The sequence below is a fragment of the Somniosus microcephalus genome, chromosome 33, assembly GCF_052327205.1.
Source record: "Somniosus microcephalus isolate GS21.2 chromosome 33, FLI_Smic_1.0, whole genome shotgun sequence".
In the NCBI taxonomy this organism is placed as follows: domain Eukaryota; kingdom Metazoa; phylum Chordata; class Chondrichthyes; order Squaliformes; family Somniosidae; genus Somniosus; species Somniosus microcephalus.
Window position 1 is genome coordinate 23,849,448 of NC_141019.1, and position 20,138 is coordinate 23,869,585.

General features: G+C 46.9%; 1 protein-coding gene across 3 annotated transcripts in view; it reads right to left on the bottom strand.

Annotated features, from left to right (window-relative positions):
* Positions 1 to 20,138, bottom strand: part of LOC147097007 (acid-sensing ion channel 1-like) — a 361,076-nt gene that overhangs the window by 267,487 nt on the left and 73,451 nt on the right. The window contains exon 1 of one of the 3 annotated variants that reach the window (XM_085972734.1): positions 5,089 to 6,201. The exons of the other annotated variants lie outside the window; for them this stretch is intronic. Coding sequence (XP_085828860.1) covers positions 5,089 to 5,652 — 564 coding nt within the window. The 5' untranslated portion in view covers positions 5,653 to 6,201. Of the gene's footprint in view, positions 1 to 5,088; positions 6,202 to 20,138 lie in introns of those variants that run through there. 3 annotated transcript variants of the gene reach the window in all.

Genomic DNA, 20,138 nt, shown 5'->3' on the forward strand with positions numbered 1-20,138 from the left:
CCCCACAGTGCAGATAGAGGCCATTTCAACCTATCGAGCCTGCACCGACACATATCCCACCCAATCCCCGTAACCCCTACACCAACACATATCCCACCCTATCCCCGTAACCCCACATATTTAATCCCCCTAACACTAAGGGTCAATTTATCAAAGCCAATCAACCTAATGATCACTGGATAAGGTGAAAAAATAATTTCATACACAGAGTTATTGGAACATGGAATGTTTTACTAAAAGCAGCTATTGCGGCAGAAACTGTAACATCATTCAAAAGGGATTAGATAAGTATTTGAAAAGGAAAAATACAAAAGGATACAGGGAAAGGGCAAGGAAATAAGATTTGTGCATAGTTCCAGTTGAAAAGCTAGCATCAGCACAGATGTGAGGGGCCAAATAGCCTCCATCTGTGCTATAATCTCTATGAGTCTATGATGATATAAACCATGCTGAAATACTCTGCCGCGGTCTTGTCTGTGCCCGGGTGGCCCTGGTGAGGGAGCACGTGGTGCCCGCTGGTGCGCTTGAGGCCTTCCGCGACCGGAGGGACTGGGGGGCATGGCGGATCTCCTGAACCATGTTTTTATTTCGTTTGATAAGCTTCCTTTATAGTTGAGTTTTTATTAGTTGTGCCCCTTTAAAAAGGTTAAAGGTTAGAGGTTATTTGGTTTGTAGTTGATGACACTCCCAGTGTCTCCTTACTGGTTATTTCAGAGAGGAAAGATGGGTTCACATTTTAACGTGAGGAAATCCTGGTGACGGATCACGCGTCAAAATGCCGACCTTTCGTTTCTCTCACAGACGGCGAGTGACACTCTGTGTATTTCCAGCATTTGCAGGTCTTGTCGCAACTCTGGGTCGGCCTCCCAGGAGCAGCGCAGCCTCCTTACGCACTGCTCCGCAGAAAAATGCAGCTGCGTTGTCCTGGGTCGGTTGCCGGGGCTCGGCGAGCAGGGATTCCTGCAAGCTCGCCTCCTTCTACCTGATCTCCCTGCAGCTACAGCTCACACGAGCTCCTTGTTGCTGCTGCTTCTCGAGGGCAACTAGGGATGGGCAATAAATGCCGGCCTCGCCAGTGATGGCCACATCGTTTCAAAAAAAAAATCTATTAATGCATTAAAGGTCTTGTGTGTAGAACGCAGTCCCTGTAAATGCCACACACTTCTTGCAAAACTTTCCCCATCAGAATTTGCTGACAGCGGGCCTAGTGTGTCCTCCAACTCACTGTGAGCACTGCCACAGGCGATCTGCCAGCATTTATAAAATATTTATATTGATACAGCTTGCAACGTAACTCTCCATTAGAGTAAAGGGGAGGCCTGTTTTGTTTGACACAGGCTTAGGATCCCATTCTTTAGCTGACACAGGTGGCAGGGGACTTGGTCCCTGTTTCAAGCTGCAGTATGGGCTCCCTGTCAAAACTCTTCTCTCATAGAATCATCGAAGTTTATGGCACAGAAGGAGGCCATTCGGCCCATCGTGTCCGTGCCAGCCGACAAAGAGCTCTCCAGCCTAATCCCACTTTCCAGCTCTTGGGCCGTGGCCCTGCAGGTTATGGCACTTCAAGTGCATATCCAAGTACTTTTTAAATGTGGTGAGGGTTTCTGCCTCTACCACCCTTTCAGGCAGTGAGTTCCAGACCCCCACCACCCTCTGGGTGAAAAAAGTTTTCCTCAACTCCTCCTCAAATCCTCCGACCAATTACTATAAAATTACTTATCTGCTTGACCCTCACACACAAGCATGTCCTGAGGGGGTTGGGGGAGTCACTGGATAGCGATCAGGAGCAGGACCTCTGACTGATGTGTTCCCTTACATAAGTGGGGGGGGGGCGGTGGAGGGTGGTGCTGAAGCCAACTGATGGGTCCCAATTACTACCCCAACAGAAATCAACAATTCACCACAATCCTGGGACCTTCTTGGTCTGTAGGGCTCAGCACCGCGCTGACTGGTGCACTTCGCCACTAGGGGAGCTTTACACCAAACCATCGATGTTGGGCAAGCTTGCTGTGATGTTCATACCCTGGGGGCATTTACACAGCTGCCTGGGCCCTAAGCTTTGGAATTCCCTCCCTAAACCTCTCCGCCTCTCTACCTCCCTCTCCCCTCCTTTAAGACGCTCCTTAAAACCTACCTTTTTGACCAAGCTTTTGGTTACCTGTCCTAATATCTCCTTATGTGGCTCGGTGTCAAATTTTGTCTAATAATCGCTCCTGTGAAGCGCCTTGGGACGTTTCACTACGTTAAAGGCGGTATATAAATGCTAGTGACCCAATATAAGGCATTTGTGACCTTTTGCAATGTGACAGCAATCCAATTCAACCTTCCAAGTTTGCCAGTTCCAAACTCTAACCTGCAGCCTGCTATTGTCCACACTGCCCAGCAGCACACTGGCTATACTGATTTTGCCCGGTCAATACTATTGACCTTATAATAACTGCAAGCGCATCTGATCAGATATGCATGGCACCACACCGCTTTCCCCCCCTCCAGCACCATCGCAACATCACTTAGAAAGCCAGCATCACTTTCCACGTTATTACTGCAGCATTCCTGAATTATACCTGAAGATCGCACGGTCCTAAGACAAAAACATGATTGTGTTGCTCAGAGTTTTACGTCCGACAAACCCAACGACACGAGAAAGCTCGCCAAAGCCTTCAGAAGTCGAGGCCAGGCTGGTGCATTTACTGTAAAGGTGGGCTTTTGTCAAATACCCTGCTCCTAAAAAAGGTTCAATTCAAGAACACAGAAGCTCATACATCAAAGTGACAGCTGGTCCAACCAGCACAAACACAGCCTTATTGGCCTCTGTTCTTCGCACTGAACAACAAGGCTCAATGGCAACTGAAAAGAATGTTTTACATGACTGAATTTCTTTTATGGACAAAAAATAAAATCGACTGTTAATGTACACTTTCTCTTAGCATTGCTGAGAGAGAGGAAGCAGCTAGGGAGAGAATGACAGCCGGCAGCAGATAAAAGGAGGCTTGGGCACAGATAGATGTGACTACAGTTTCTGTTAACAATTAGCTGCAATAATGAGTGACTAATCTTCTTTACAATGCGTAGGATGTAAGCTTCTAGCCTTCCCTATACTCTGATGTGAATGCAGTAACGCATTCAGTCCAAGATCTCTGAAGCATACTAACTTGTCGGGCAGGACCCCCATGTGGGAATGAGAGTCCACACTAGCCTGAGTACCTCACTGTCCCGGGCAGCCTGTTGGACACCCAATTCTTGATGAGTTAAAACAGCTTTCTGCTGAACATGGGATTGTAAGCTGTGTATTGTGTAAGGGGGGGTTTTAAAGTAAATGTATCTCCACAGATAAGGAGGGCGATGGAATTGTGTGAAAGTTGCTCAGCCATGTCTGTGATGGTCTAGAACATGTCAGTCTGGTCACTTGTGTTTCTGGGGAATGGGACTGAGTTTAAGAGGGCAACGTAGCCATGGTAACAAGATGATTGGAAGAGATTAAGAAGGGCTTAGTGCATTTTGCTGGGCCCATCTTTGTCATTCTGCTGTCACTTTTATGTATCTTTGTTGTACTACGATTTATTGGTGGTATGTATGGAATGTAATGATCAAAGGCAAAAATGATATATAAATGTGAGTGAATCACTGTATAGCAGCATTCATACGGGAATCGTGAGTCTGGTGTCTCAATAAAGACACAATCTTGCATTGTTACAACTGTATGTGTGTGTGTGTACTCTGTTGTTTAAGGTAACGAGATGAATTCGAACGAGAAAGCAGTCCAACACTTCACATTGTAACCAAGAGAAAGGGCTACATTTTATTGGGCTTAAATTGATAATGAGCAAATATCACAGTCGCCAATCTTCAGGTGTTACGAGGAGTCTGGTGCTATGAACACGGGGCAAGTCTGATTCCAAACCCATCAAGGGATGCACAAAAAAGTAAGAACTTGCATTTCTATAGCGCCTTTCACGATTTCAGGACCTCCCAAAGTGTTTCACAGCCAACGAAGGACTTTTGAACTGTCGTCACTGTTGTAATGTAGGGAACATAGGTCCTTTTCACAGTGGCATGCATAGTTTTTATATGTATACATAAAATTTGTGTGTTTAAGACAAAACACAATAAAGCTAATCTTTCGAAGAAGAGCAAGGGGAGTTCTCCCCAGTGTCCTGGGGCCAATATTTATCCCTCAATCAGCATAACTAAAACAGATTGTCTGGTCATTATCACATTGCTGTTTGTGGGAGCTTGCTGTGTGCAAATTGGTTGCTGTGTTTCCTACATTACAACAGCGACTACACTTCAAATAGTACTTCATTGGCTGTAAAGCGCTTTGGGACATCCGGAGGTCGTGAAAGGAGCTATATAAATGCAAGTCTTTCTTTAAGATGGAAGTGATCAGTGTTAATAAATAAATAACAGATTGCGAAGTTTTTGAATAAGTTGATTGAAATAAATCGGAGACATGGCAAAATTACCAAAGAGGCTGAAGAAACTCATTCACACACACACAGACATCGCTTCAGATGGATGCATAGCTTGAAATATGAGAACATACGAACATGTGGAATAGGAGCAGGAGTAGGCCATTCGGCCCCTCGAGCCTGCTCCTCCATTCAATAAGATCATGGCTGATTTTCTACCTCAACTCCACCTTCCCACCCGATTCCCATATCCCTTAGTATCCAAAAATCTCTCGATCTCTGTCTTGAATATACTCAAGCCTCCACAGCCCTCTGAGGTAGACAATTCCAAAGATTCCAAAGATACTTTGTGGTAGCACACTCTTACTTCACCCTATTCCGACACAATACAGCTAGTTCCCCACTTTTGTGCTGTCTTCTCAACTGAACTGCAAGGAGAAGGATAAAACAACTTGAGAGCATGCTCACTGGTGAGAGTCTGGATAAAATGCTCCAGAGGGCTTTGGAAGACTAGAAGGTCACTGTGGCGCTGAACCTCAGCGACACCTCAGAGTTAACAAGTTCAAGCCAACTGCATGATTTTGGTACTAAACACTTGTTTCTGCTTGGAATCCATATCTCAATATTCTGATAGCTCGCACACACCTAGAAGCAAGCAAGACAAATGTGGGGGACTCACGGTTGTAAAGTTCTGTGGACCACACAGCCGCCCTCGGAACCTGCAGTCGAGGACCATGTCCTCAATTTGGTGACCTAGGCGATTGAGAAGTTTGAACATGACGTTTTCTGTGGCTCGAGGTGGCAAGAAGTGCGAGAAATCCAGCAACTTTTCAAACCATTTCCAGCGCTTGTCCTTTAGAATCTCCCGAGCCGTCGGGTTGACGTTGCGACTTTCGTTGAGGAGACCCAGCCAGTGGCCAGTCAGGTAGACATCCGACTTTGTCATCCTTCGGAGAATCAGCATGTTGTTGTTGCAAATCGTGACGGCCGGGAACGAGAGGTTCTTGGCCCAAATCATGTGGAGTTTTGTGTGGACTGGGGTGGAGAGCAGATACCTAATCCTGTTGGAGGACCATGTGCAGAGGAGCCCAAAGGAGGCGAGCAAAGCTATGAGCCATAGCACCCGACGCTGATAGGAGAGACGCTTGCAGAAGATGTACTTGATGCCATGGAATTTTGTGTGCTCCAGGAATGGGTCGGTGACTTCATGCAGAGAATGGTCACCCTTGCAACTGAGGCCCATAATTATCCTGCTGGCGTTAACTACAACAGTGGACCACTGCCATCATTCAAGCCCTTCTTACCTTGACAACAGCTGAAGAACAAGAGACAGAGAGAAAAAGAGTGCTTGCAAGCTTCTCTGGCAATATCCACTCTGTGTGCATACTCCTCGAGACTGGTAGGTGCAGAGCACTGAACGAATGCCCCCAATAGAAGATCCTGCATTAACCTTCTTTGTCCTCTCTCAAAGGTCCATGGCAGATACCCCATCCCCGCACTCTTCTTTGGGATGTCCCTCGCCACTCCGACATGCTATTCGCAATCCACTGATCTGAGGAAGAAAGGGGTTGGCAGCAAACAAGAAAAAGCACAAGGGAGAGCAGCTCCCTCTGTCAACCAAGTTCTGTATTAGCATCGGGGAGACAGACTGGAGAGGCAGCAAGACTGGGAGGAGACAGGCAAGCGGCCAATTAAAGGTACTGATGAGATGCTGGCCAGAGCTCGGAGCTGGCTGGAGTGAATGACAGGGAGTCATAGCGACAAAGCTGCTGTATAAACACTGATTAAGACTCGCCAATAAAAGGCCGTTTTAAATGAACTCAGGCGAGTCCGTGTTGCACTAGCAGCAGTCCTGTTAACACTCTCCTTCCTGTGCTTCACCGAGCTGTCAGCTATGTGCCGACACTTAGTCGGAATCATGACATTCGATTGTTACTGGAGCCACACATATCCAGAAAATGTTTAACCCTCTGATAACAGCAGGAGCATTTCAGCGTTAGGTCCAATGTAACAGCAGATTTCATTTTCTGCAGACTGCACTGTATAAAGAAAGACTTGCATTTCTATAGCGCCTTTCACGGCCACCTAACGTCCCAAAGTGCTTTACAGCCAATGAAGTTCTTTTTGAAGTGTAGTCACTGTTGTAATGTAGGAAAGGCGGCAGCCAATTTGCGCACAGCAAGCTCCCACAGACAGCAATGTGATAATGACCAGATAATCTGTTTTTAGTGATGTTGATTGAGGGATAAATATTGGCCCCAGGACACTGGGGAGAACTCCCCTGCTCTTCTTCAAAATAGTGCCGTGGGATCTTTTACGTCCACCTGAGAGAGCAGACGGGGCCTCGGTTTAACGTCTCATCTGAAAGACAGCACCTCTGAGAGGTAGAGAGGTTTAGGCAGGGAATTCCAGAGCTTAGGGCCCAGGCAACTGAAGGCACGGCCACCAATGGTTGAGCGATGAAAATCGGGGATGCTCAAGAGGCTAGAACAGCCAAGCTCACAGCCATTTCATGGACAAGGCCGGCATTACGGCAATACTTTTTTAAAGTTTTGATTTATACGGACTTAAATGAAACACAAGCCCAGAGCAAATGGATCAGTACTTAAGCTGGCAGGGCAGGAAGAATGACAAGCGAGTATGATACCTAGAATTATACAGGGGTGCATTGGAGGTGAACTAACTGCAACTCTGAACGGAGGATACCTCAGATTTTTTTTATTCATACACAGGATTTGGGCGTCGCTAGCAAGGCCAGCATTTATTGCCCATCCCCAATTGCCCTTGAGAAGGTGGTGGTGAGCAGCCTTCTTGAACCGCTGCAGTCCGTGTGGTGAAGGTGCTCCCACAGTGCTGTTAGGGAGGGAGTTCCAGGATTTTGACCCAGCGACGATGAAGGATAGGCAATATAGTTCTAAGTCAGGATGGTGTGTGACTTGGAGGGGAACTTGGAGGTGGTGGTGTTCCCATGCGCCTGCTGCCCTTGTCCTTCTAGGTGGAAGAGGTCGCAGGTTTGGGAGGTGCTGCCGAAGAAGCCTTGGCGAGTTGCTGCAGTGCATCTTGTAGATGGTACACACTGCAGCCACAGTGCACCGGTGGTGGAGGTAGTGAATGTTTAAGCATCATAGTGGACACTTGGCAAATGCCAAGTGGGGGGTGTAAGAATTCGCAATAATTTACAGTTCTGAAGATTAATTTTTTTGATTAAAGAATCCCTGGGCGTTGTGCTTTTATATTTCCAGGGATAAAAATGGCTGTCACCACATGGCCGAAGACAAAGGACAATGCTTTGTTTACAAAGCAATTGAATGCTATTAGCATTTGTTTGTATATCGAGTGGATACATCTAAACTGCAGAAGAGACTTTTGTATCTTGAATGGGATCCGTTTAAGAACTGAATGGGTTTTTAAATCACCTAGCATTCTGGACAATAGGGCTGTTGCATTCTCTTTTGTTTTAGCCCAGGTGAACTCCGGATGGGGGCGGGATCATTTCGGCCCCACAGTACAGACTCTAACCCAGTCCAACCACTTTGGACTAGCCAATCACAGCTTTCTCTTGTGTATTGGACCCTTTGGGCGGGGAATTTTGCACACAGCCCTTGCAGGGCAGAACGGCAGGACCTCACCAGGTATAAAAGATAGCTGCTGAGAAGCTAGCTCTCTCTCTCACTTCGCTGGACCACAGGTGAGCAGGGTGTTCTGACTCCTCGGCAAGGCAACCCAGCAGGAGTTAGGGGGTGGTGATTTAAGGGAATTGCTAAGATTGTTTAAGTAACATTGTAGCCATTGTATCCCTCGTTTTCGCCGTCTGCAACCCCCTGTTATATAGTTTTACTGTAATTACTGTGTTCGTGTGGTATAGTTTATTCTTTTGATTGTAGTTTATTTAGGTAATAAAACTTGATTTTTCTCTCATCCAAACCACTTGTCCGTTTTAATATCATTAATTATAAGTTCCTCCACTCAGAACTGAAGGAGGGGTAGCGATTCGAAACCGCTGTTTGTAAATTGGTTTAGAGTGCAGCAGCAAAAGGGCTGCTGACCAGGTGAATTACCGTAAACCAGGTAAAAGGTTGGAATTGGTCAGAGCTCAGAGGCAAAGGCTGCTGGCCAGCTAAATTACCATAAACCAGTTAAAAGAAGCCCCCCCTTACAGGGGGAGGGGGAGGAAATAACTCACCTGATCTTAAAAGGGGGCTGTGCTATCTTGCGATACAAGTACTCAATGAAAGCGAACTGGGAGAACGTTTTATGTAGTTTCTGTATCTAGAGTCATAAATGATAAGTTCGATCTGAAGTTGTGAGATATCAGATAGCGGTATAGCAGGGGGATCATGCTTTTGAGTGACTGTATTATATGATTTCTTGATTAGGGAGAAGCAGGAGCTTCTATTGAGTTGGGTTCTCATTGAAACACTGAATGAGTCAGAGACTAGAGTGTCCTTCATAGCATTGAGTGAGTCAGGAACTGAAGTGTCCATCAGTACACTGGATGAGGCAGGGACTACTGTAAAAACTTGAATCAGGGCATACATCAACCACTAAGTCAGAACCAGGAAGTGGCACTTAAATCATGAGTGAAAGGTAGACGATAAGGGCAGCGTTGACTGCAAGGGTTTCATTTTCAAGCCTGTTGGTCTTTTTTTTCCCAAGGGCATGTAGAATCTGGGAGGGATTCAATTGTGATGGAGGGACATGAGGAGAGAGAGAGAGACAGGTAATTCAGGAAGAAAAGGGCTTCAGGTGGAGATGACAAAATCTTAGAAGGACACGGCTACAAGTGACTTTTAAGCAAAATGGCGGCGGTCTGACCCATGCTCATTGACATAAGAGCTGGCTCTGTCGTGTTATAGAGCAGTTTCACCTGCGCTACAACCTGGAATAAATTCTGGTAGAATTCATGGGGCCACCCCGACGCAAAGCCCAAGCCAGCATTACAAGAAAGAAAGACTGTTTTTGAGCGCACGTAACGCGTGGGATCAGCTGTCTGCCTTTACGTTGCAGCAACAGGCAGCTTTAACCCAGCGGTAGATTCATAGATCCACATTTTCATCAGCTCGTGATCGGTCAGAGCATTGCTACTCGGAAGTGCAACCGATGGGAAATAAAGAAAGACTTGCATTTCTGTAGCACCTTTCACAACCTCAGGACGTCCCAAAGCGCTTCACAGCCAATGAAGCACTTTTGAAGTGCAGTCACTGTTGTAATGTAGGAAATGCGGCAGCCAATTTGTGCACAGCAAGCTCCCGCAAACAGCAGTGAGACAATGACCAGAAAACCTGTTTTTAGTGATGTTAGTTGAGGGTTAAATATTGACCAAATAAGAAGACCTTGTCTAGAGCAGATGCCTTACTTGGGCAGCAGTGTTTTGGCCCATTAACATTTTTAGATTGTCAACATTTACCTTTTGAAAACTAACAAGCCAATGCATTTTTGCTGGCTTAAGATTATTGTGACTTTTGATCTTGATCGCTGTCTGACACCACTACATAGAAGTGGATTTGTACATTGGATCTTACTTTGTCAGAGATACACCCAGGAGCCAGTCAGGACTGACCCTTCAAGACTCAATTCCTTTCGGGTGACCCACCCATACCGCCCGCTTGCCGTCACCACTGAAAGTTAAACTCAGCCCCCGTGGCTTTATCCAGCGAATAGATCAGGCACAGAGACCAGCAACTTTGATCCCTGGCCTGAGCTGGTGTAGCTTATACGATAGCAAAATACTGCGGATGCTGGAAATCCGAAATAACAACAGAAAATGCTGGAAAAACTCAGCAATCCAGGGCAACATCCGTGGAGAGCGAAACAGAGTCAACGGTTCGTGTCGAAACCCTTCGTCAAGACTGAAAAAGCACAGGAAATGAAACAAATTAAAAGGCCAGTTTGGAGGCTGGGAGAGAACAATGGTGTAGCTTATCTCAGCTGGGGGCTACATTTGGCCCTGAATATGTGAGGAAGCAAAATGCAGTCCTCGGTCCTGATCGTTGTCCAGCAACCCTCTCCTGGGTGGGGTGGGGCTCGGTTATGACGTCCCCCTGGATTGCCAATCCGCGACACCTCGGGGTCGAGAAAATTGGCCAGAAAAGAAAATATAAGAATACCGAACCAGTAACTGTCGAAAATACAAGTTAACTCCCGATGATGCCATCAGAGCAATTTGTTTACATCAAGGAACTTCAGGTTGGCAAGCCAAAAATTCCTTAATTTTAAACAAGCCATCTGTTCCGTACTATGCAAGGCTATGACTGACACCCAGTCTGTCACAAGCTTTACAAAAGCACCCTATTTTTTGACCTGCTTAAACAGACAGAAGCTTCCATCTGCAGACTGCACCTCAGAGAGGAATCACGCTTTGATTTTGAAAAGATCCCGGTGGAAACGCTGTCAAAATTTTAGGTTGCTACTGGCAACAGCCGAGACTGCTCTTCGCCGGCGCTCAATTTTCGAGTGGAATCATGAACCCCTTAAATTAATGTTTAAATAAGGCTTGAAAACACTGCAACTAAGGTCAAAAGATGTTATTTGTGTTTCTTTCCAAGCTAAAGTGATGATGAATATGTAATTTCTTTCGCAGAAGGCATGTTTTTGCCTCACAAGCACTGAATATCTTCCCTGCCATTTTCCCGCTCTTTGGTTTGATGTGACAGACGGAGTCATAATTATAGAGCCACGAGCGTCACGCTCAGAATAATTAAATTAAAATTACATCCAAAAAAATATCAAGAACAATGTTCCCCCTCAGTTTTTTTGGGGGTGAGCGGCCCCCGTTCACAGTTTCAGGTATGCGCGGAATTTAACATGGGCAAAACGTGGGACTGGCAGAGTGTGCCGCACAATTTAGAGGGAACGTTGGTCAAGAGTGTTGCCACCTATACACAAAATAGGTGGTACTGTGCACAGTTTTGGTCTTCTTATCTAAGGAAGGATATACTTGCCTTGGAGGCGGTGCAACGAAGGTTCACTAGATTGATTCCTGGGATGAGAGGGCTGTCCTATGATGAGCGATTGTGTAGAATGGGCCGATACTCTCTGGAGTTTAGAAGAATGAGAGGTGATCTCATTGAAACATACAAGATTCTGAAGTGGATTGACAGGGTAGATGCTGAGAGTTTGTTTCCCCCTGGCTGGAGTGTCTAGAGCTAGGGGGCATAGTCTCAGGATAAGGGGTCGGCCATTTAGGACTGAGATGAGGAGGAATTTCTTCACTCAGAGGGTGGTGAATCTTTGGAATTCTCTACCCCAGAGGGCTGTGGAGGCTCAGTCATTGAGTATATTCAAGGCTGAGATCCATAGATTTTTGGACTCTAGGGGAATCAAGGGATATGGAGACCGGGCGGGAAAGTGGAGATGAGGTCGATGATCAGCCGTGATCTCATTGAATGGTGGAGCAGGCTCAAGGGGCCGAATGGCCGACTCTTGCTCCTAATTCTTGTGTTCTTATAAAACAAATATGACTCGACCTTTAACCTGCCGACCGGTTCAGAAAAACAAGTCTCCCTGCGAGGGTTGGATGTATTCCTGGAGGTGTCATCACATGACCTTTGTGGCTCCAACTGCCCCGCCTCCACCCTCCCGCCATTGGTCAGCCAACATGTCCATCCCTGTGGCGCACCGCCTTCCCGCAGCCAATCGGAAAGCGAGCAGAATCTTCCTTACCCGATTGGATGACTCTTGACTGCCAGCCTTTTCGTCACCATCTCCAACATTTTTATAACTAACAAACAAAAGTGTTGAAAGAAAATGATTTTAATTTAATGCCGCTATGATTTTTCTAGGTGTCACTCGCAGCAGTGTCCTGGAGATTAATCTTTGATTCCTGGAGACTCCAGGGCAATCCTGGAGGAGTTGGCAATCCTAGCTTGCTCCTTTTAGGGAGTGGCAACCAGAACTGTACACTCTACTCTCATTGTGAAAGCAGGATTCAGTATAAGGGAGTGAACATGTGGATTGCCCTTTGTCAATGTACGGGCGCTGGGCTTGTTAGTTTTAAAACAGACCAAGTTCCTTCCTTGCAAAGACACATGACTGCTTCATCTCTTAGTGTGTTTGGGAAACCATGGCAATGAAATGGCCTTGACCACCACCTACGAAGCTCTGCTGTCAGCTCATTATAGGTGGGAGGAGGGTAGAACACAAGTGGGTGGCAGTGCCCACTGGTCAACAGAGGGGAAAGTGTGATTCGCATCAACACGGATCTGCTGGCTGGGGTGGATTGTTGTGTGAATGCTGTGCTCCCTATGCCCTCTGACCATCGTCTACTCGGGTCCCGTTCACCCATCACCCCTGTGCTCGCTGGCCTACAATGGCTCCCGGTCCGGCAACACTTTGATTTTAAGATTCTCATCCTCCGCGGTCTCACCCCTCTCTAACCTCCTTCAGCCCCAGAACTGCGCCCCCCCCCAAGATCTCTGCGCTCCTCCAATTCTGGACTCTTGCGCATCACCAATTTCCATCGCTCCAGCATTGGCAGCCGTGCCTTCAGCTGCCTAAGGCCTAAGCTCTGGAATTCGTTCCCTAAACCTCTCCGCCTCTCCTCCTTTAAGACGCTCTGTAAAACCTACCTGTTTGACCAAGCTTTTGGTTACCTGTGCGAATATCACCTTACGTCATTCGGTGTCAGATTTCATCTGATAAAACTCCTGTGAAGCCCCTTGGGACATTATAGGCACTATATAAATACAAGTTTGTTGTTGTTCCTGCTGCACTATCTAATAATGGGCGACTCCACTATACTGCTCACATCTGTCATACTGTAGAAAAACTACGAGATCTTTCGGACAACTCACTGACAGGTAAGACTAAATTTGCCTATTCAGGGTGCCTGCGTAAAATGGCAGGTGTGTCTCTTGATTGCTCCTTGAACAAGTCCTTAACAAGCAAGTTTTTTGGGCTAATTGTGTCAGCCGTGGCTCAGTGGATGTAAAAGATCCCACGGCCACTATTTCTGAAGAAGAGCAGGGGAGTTCTCCCCGGTGTCCTGGCCAATATTTATCCCTCAATCAACATCATTAAACAGATTATCTGGTCATTATCACATTGCTGTTTGTGGGATCTTACTGTGCGCAATTTGGCTGCTGCGTTTCCCACATTACAACAGTGACCACACTTCAAAAAAAATTACTTCGCCGGCATGGACTCGATGGGCCGAATGGCCTCCTTCTGAGCCGTTATGACTCTATGACTGTAAAGCGCTTTGGGACGTCCTGAGGTTGTGAAAGGCGCTATATAAATGCAAGTCTTTCTTTAATTTCAACAAACACATTTTCAGGCGGGAGCAAGAGTGAACAACAGGAGAATCAAAAGGGGAGCCCATTAACGCTTTCATCTGCGATTGCCTCACTCTTTATACACACACACCCCTACTTTTTTGTACTTGAACTTTACTAGTAGTGGATAACGTGGCCCATTATCGTTCACACTCTGCTCTCCTAGGAAGAGCTTGAATACTGAGGTGGCGTTCAGTCTTCTGATTCTGACTGCCACAGTGGAGATTAAGCTTCATTTCCCCCCGTCTCCCTACGCAGGGAAACCAAGTGCAAAATAAATCTATTTGTCAGAGGGCCGAAAATGGAAAGTATTATCCAGGCAATCTGTTCATCGGAGGTGACTGATTCCTTGGGTTTTAATAAAAGGGAAGCAATCAGATTTCTTCAGACTGGATTCTTGCTATGTTGTGTGGCAATGTGACAGACCATAAGTAGAGTCGCTTGTTCTTCTGCACAACACGGCAAGTCAAGATAGGTAACATGGTGGGATAACACAACAGTTGTCTGGTGCAAATCCTCGCTCTTTGCATTATAAGGCTTAGTTTTTGTTTGATAACATTCCTGGGGACGTTTTATTTTATTTGTTCACGGGACGTAGGCGTCACTGGCAAGGCCCGCATTTATTGCCCATCTCTAGTTGCCCTTGAGAAGGTGGTGATGAGCTGCCATTTCAGAGGACAGTTAAAAGTCAACCACATTGCTGTGGGTCTGCAATCACATATAGGCCAGACCAGGTAAGGATGGTAGATTTCCTTCCCTGCAGGACATTAGTGAACCAGATGGGTTTTTACAACAATCTGGTAGCTTCATGGTCACCATTACTGATACTAACTTTTTATTCCAGATATTTTTAACTGAATTTAAACTCCCCAGTTGCTGAGGTGGGATTTGAACTCATGTCTTCGGATAAATTAGTCCAGGCCTCTGGATTACTAGTCCAGTAACATAGCCACGATGTCAAAGGCACTATATAAACACAAGTTGTTGTTGTTGTTAGTCCATTGTTTAAAGTAAGATTTCCCGACAGTCTGCTCCACAGTAACTTCAGTGAAACTGCTGCCCTCACAGGCCACTGACCGTCATTACATCAGCAACAACTGCACATTACAACCCCACAGGTAAATTACCTGGGCACGCTGGTGTATTGGGAACGGCAGGAAGAACAAAAGAAAGAACTCGCATTTCTATAGCGCCTTTCATGACCTCAGGACGTCCCAAAGCGCTTCACAGCCAACGAAGTACTTGTTGAAGCGCAGCCACGGTTGTGATGCAGGATGAAATTACAGCTCTGCCAAAATGCCGTCAAAATTGAAGCCTGGAAATGACTATGGGTGATATCAGCAGACAAACTTTAGGACGTTTGCACAATATTCCTTTATCTGTTATTTCAGCAAAGGCGAATGTTATAAATCTCATCATCATAAAGAAACTACTCATGAAATAACACTGGACGGCCAGCTGGTGGCGCCGTCCAAGGAGTATAAATACTCGGGCGTGGGCCCAGCTTGCCAGGGACATTTTGTAAGACAGGAACTAGTGAAGTACAACTAGACCTCCATGTTCTGAAACAAGTTGATTATAGCCTTGCTTTATACTTGAACCAAGTGCGTAGTGAGTTTTATTACGTCAGTGTTAACATAATTAAAATAAGCGGGTTAACGTCTCTGCTAAAATGGCAGATAGAGGGATGTTATAAAAATGAACAAAGCATTTGTTTCCTAATGCCACCAACAGTCGTTTTGAGGATAGCTGCTTCCCAAAATTGATTTTGCTCCATCTCAATCCCATTGTTTGTGGGCGTGAGACCACTGCACAGAGTGAGGGAAAGCAAGAGGAGGGGGAACTATCTCAGCATGCATAGCAGTAGCAAAAGCTCTCTATTAAAGCAAGGACACGGCACATTTCTTTGTTTCAGATGAATGTGGGCACAGATTTGTTTGACATAAATTCAGGGAGATTTCATTGCTTGACTTTTATGCAAGTTTGAGACGTCGAAGAGTATATAAAAAGCAATGTTAAAAGCTTGAGGGAGAGGCATGCAGCAGAGGGGTTAAATGCACACCCCACACAACACTGACAACAGGAACCAGAAGGAAGAGTTTTGTGGCGCACTTCCCATGCTTGTAGTATGGCTCAGAGACCAATGAGGTCCAAGCATCATTCTCTCAGCGGACAGCCAATGCAAAGAGCCGCTTAATTTCCATAGCTCTGATCTCGCCCGTCCGTTCGTCTCTCCGTCTGTCTGTCTGTCTCTCCGTCTGTCTGTCTCTCCGTCTCTGTCTGTCTCTCCGTCTCTGTCTGTCTCTCCGTCTATCCGTCTATCTATCTGTCTGTCCATCACACAGAAAAGCCAAAGTGGTTGCATCACTGACAAAAAAGTTAGCGTTACAACACAGAAGAGACTGCCAAAAGCGTACAGCCAAAAGCACTGAAAAGGTTAACTAACTCCCCCCACCCACCACCCCAATCACTCCGTTCCTCCAATTCTGGTCTCTTGAGCATCCCCGATTTCCTTCGCTCCACCATTGGTGGCCGTGCCTTCTGTTGCCTGGGCCCTAAGCTCTGGAATTCCCTCCCTAAACCTCTCCGCCTCGCTACCTCGCTTTCCTCCTTTAAGACGCTCCTTAAAACCTACCTCTTTGACCAAGCTTTTGGTCACCTGCCCTAATATCTCCTTATGTGGCTCGGTGTCAAATTTTGTTTGATAATCGCTCCTGTGAAGGGCCTTGGGACGTGTTACTACGTTAAAGGCGCTAGATAAATGCAAGTTGGTGTTGTCAATAAACATAACATTTTACTATTTTTTTTTAACCAAGTCTCAGACTGGAGGCAGGATCTGAGTGGGATGGGACAGGGGGGGTGGGGGGTGGGGGGAGTGCAATCATGGCCTGGGCCCTGATATTTGCTCTGTTGCTGATAAAAATCCATTTAAAACTCGAGCAAGTCACGTTGTCAAGTCATCAGACACAGAAATGGGAACAATGGGCTTCGAAAACACAAGTTCTGGGGTTCGGTTTAATTATTTTACAAAATTCTAGACAACCTACTGGAAAATCCGACTGTGCAGCCCATAGTCAGATGGGAGGGGGGAAGGGGGAAGACATCCTAATAACGGTTTGACTGAATGAAGTTGCAATGAGAGGGAGTCGTGTGTTCTGCAACAGTCCAGAACCGATCACGCAGAATATCTGCAGAGCCATCTGCTGGCTGAGCCTCTGCAGCTATTCTGCGTGATCGGTTCAAACTATTGCAGAACACAAAACTCCCTCCCATTTATCTGGCACGGGCTCGACGGGCCGAATGGCCTCCTCCTGTGCTGTAACGGTGCTATGATTCTAGTCCCATTCCCCCAGTTCTTTCCCCACAGCCCTTAAATTTTTCCCCGTCAAGTATTTCTCCAATTCCCTTTTGAAAGTTACGATTGAATCTGCTTCCACCGCTCTTTCAGGCAGCGCGTTCCAGATCACAACAACCCGCTGAGTAATTTTTTTTCCTCATCATCCCTCCGACTCTTTTGCCAATGATCTTAAATCTGTGCCCTCTGGTTACCGACCCTCCTGCCAGTAGAAACAGTTTCTCCCTATGCACTCGGTGAAAACCCCTCATAGTAGATATATAGGCCTGCAGTTTCTGCTTGATTGCGCTGTTTTTTTTGGGCGCGCAATTCGTCCGAAGGCGGAGGAACCAGCGCAAAAGTTCGCTAAATTATAAGCGCTAATTACGTCCAGCGCAGCTCGAGTACCGCGATCTTTTACGCTAGTTTAAAAAACATCGCGCTAGAAGCTGCCCCGCCCACCCCAGGGTGAATTAATCACCACGGTGAGTTTCCGCTAATTGCACTCGTTTGCGGGCCTTCGAGGAGGCTCCAAAAATTAAACTGGTTCTTTTGGGCGCAAGGACACCAATTGGCACAATTTTAAAGTTTTTGAATTTATTTTTATTTTACAGTGCCAGCCGTGGCTCAGTGGGCAGCACCCTCGCCTCTGAGTCAGAAGGTCGTGGGTTCAAGTCCCACTCCAGAGACTTGAGCACAAAATCTAGGCTGACACTCCAGTGCAGTACTGAGGGAGTGCTGCACTGTTGGAGGTGCCGTCTTTCGGATGAGATGTTAAACCGAGGCCCCGTCTGCTCTCTCAGGTGGACGTATAAGTTTCCATGACACTATTTCGAAGAAGGGCAGGGGAGTTATCCCCGTTGTCCTGGCCAATATTTATCACGAAAACAGATTAGCTGGTCATTATCACATTGCTTTGTGGGAGCTTGCTGTGCGCAAATTGGCTGCTGCGTTTCCCACATTACAACAGTGACTCCACTTCAAAAAAAGTACTTCATTGGCTGTAAAGTGCTTTGGGACGTCCGGAGGTCGTGAAAGACGCAGTAGAAATGCGAGTTTTTCTTTATTTTCAATCTGGTTCACTAATGATATTTAAGGAAGGCTAGTGACCATCCTTATGTGACTCCAGACCCACATGTGGTTGACTCTTAAATGGCCTAGCAAGCCACTCAGTTGTAACAAACCACTACGAAACACAATAAGAATGAAATGGACCACCATCGACCTCGGTACAGACACAACAACAGCACAACCAGCCCAGTCAACCCTGCAGAGTCCTCCTCACCAACATCTGGGGACTTGTGCCAAAATTGGGAGAGCTGTCCCACAGACTAGTCGAGCAACAGCCTGACATAGTCATAATCACAGAATCATACCTTTCAGCCAATGTCCCCAACTCCTCCATCACCATCCCTGGGTATGTCCTGTCCCACTGGCAGGACAGACCCACCAGGGGTGGCGGCACAGTGGTGTACAGTCGGGAAAGAGTGGCCCTGGAAGTCCTTAACATTGACTCCGGACCCCATGAAGTCTCATGGCTTCAGGTCAAGCATGGGCAAGGAAACCTCCTGCTGATTACCACCTACCGCCCTCCCTCAGCTGATGAATCAGTACTCCGCCAAGTTGAACACCACTTGGAAGAAGCACTGAGAGTAACAAGGGCTCAGAATGTACTCTGGGTGGGGAACTTCAATGTCTATCGCCAAGAGTGGCTCGGTAGCACCACTACTGACCGAGCTGGCTGAGTCCTGAAGGGCATAGCTGTCAGTCTGGGCCTGCGACAGGTGGTGAGGGAAAAAGCTACTTGACCTCGTCCTCACCATTTTACCTGTCGCAGACGAATCTGTCCATGACAGTATTGGTAGCAGTGACCACCGCACAGTCATTGTGGAGACGAAATCCCATCTTCATTACCATCAAGCCAGGCGACCAACCCTGGTTCAATAAGGAGTGTAGAACATGCCAGGAGCAGCACCAGGCATACCTAAAAATGAGGTGCCAACCTGGGGAAGCTGCAACACAGGACTACATGCATGCTAAACAGGGGAAGCAGCATACTATAGACAGAGCTAAGCGATCCCACAATCAACGGATCAGATCAAAGCTCTGCAGTCCTGCCACATCCAGTCGTGAATGGTGGTGGACCATTAAACAACTATCGGGAGGAGGAGGCTCCATGAATATCCCCATCCTCAATGATGGTGGAGCCCAACACGTGAGTGCAAAAGACAAGGCTGAAGCGTGTGCAACCATCTTCAGCTAGAAGTGCCGAGTGGATGATCTTTATCGGCCTACTCCTGAGGTCCCCACCATCACAGAAGCCAGTCTTCAACCAATTCGATTGACTCCATGTGATATCAAGAAACGGCTGAGCGCACTGGTTACAGCAAAGACTGTGGGCCCCAACAACATCCCGGCTATCGTGCTGAAGACTTGTGCTCCAGAACTAGCCGCGCCTCTAGCCAAGCTGTACAGCTACAACACTGGCATCTATCCGACAATGTGGAAAACTGCCCAGGTATGTCCTGTCCACAAAAAAGCAGGACAAATCCAATCCGGCCAATTACTGCCCCATCAGTCTACTCTCAATCATCAGCAAAGTGATGGAAGGTGTTGTCAACAGTGCTATCAAGAGGCACTTACTCACCAATAACCTTCTCACCAATGCTCAGTTTGGGTTTCGCCAGGACCACTCAGCTCCAGACCCCATTACAGCCTTGGTCCACACATGGACAAAGGAGCTGAATTCCAGAGGTGAGGAGAAAGTGATTGCCCTTGACATCAAGGCAGCATTTGAGGAAAACTCTCCAGTGTTCAGTACCATTCACAACTCCTCAGATAATGAAGCAGTCCATGCCCGCATGCAACAAGACCTGGATGACATTCAGGCTTGGGCTGATAAGTGGCAGGTAACTTTCGTGCCACACAAGTGCCAGGCAATGACTATCTCCAACAAGTGAGCATCTAATCATTGCCTCTTGACATTCAGCGGCATTACCATCGCCGAATCCCCCACCATCAACATCCTGGGGGTCACCATTGACCAGAAACTTAACTGGACCAGCCACATAAATACTGTGGCAACAAGAGCAGGTCAGAGGCTAGGTATTCTGCGGCGAGTGT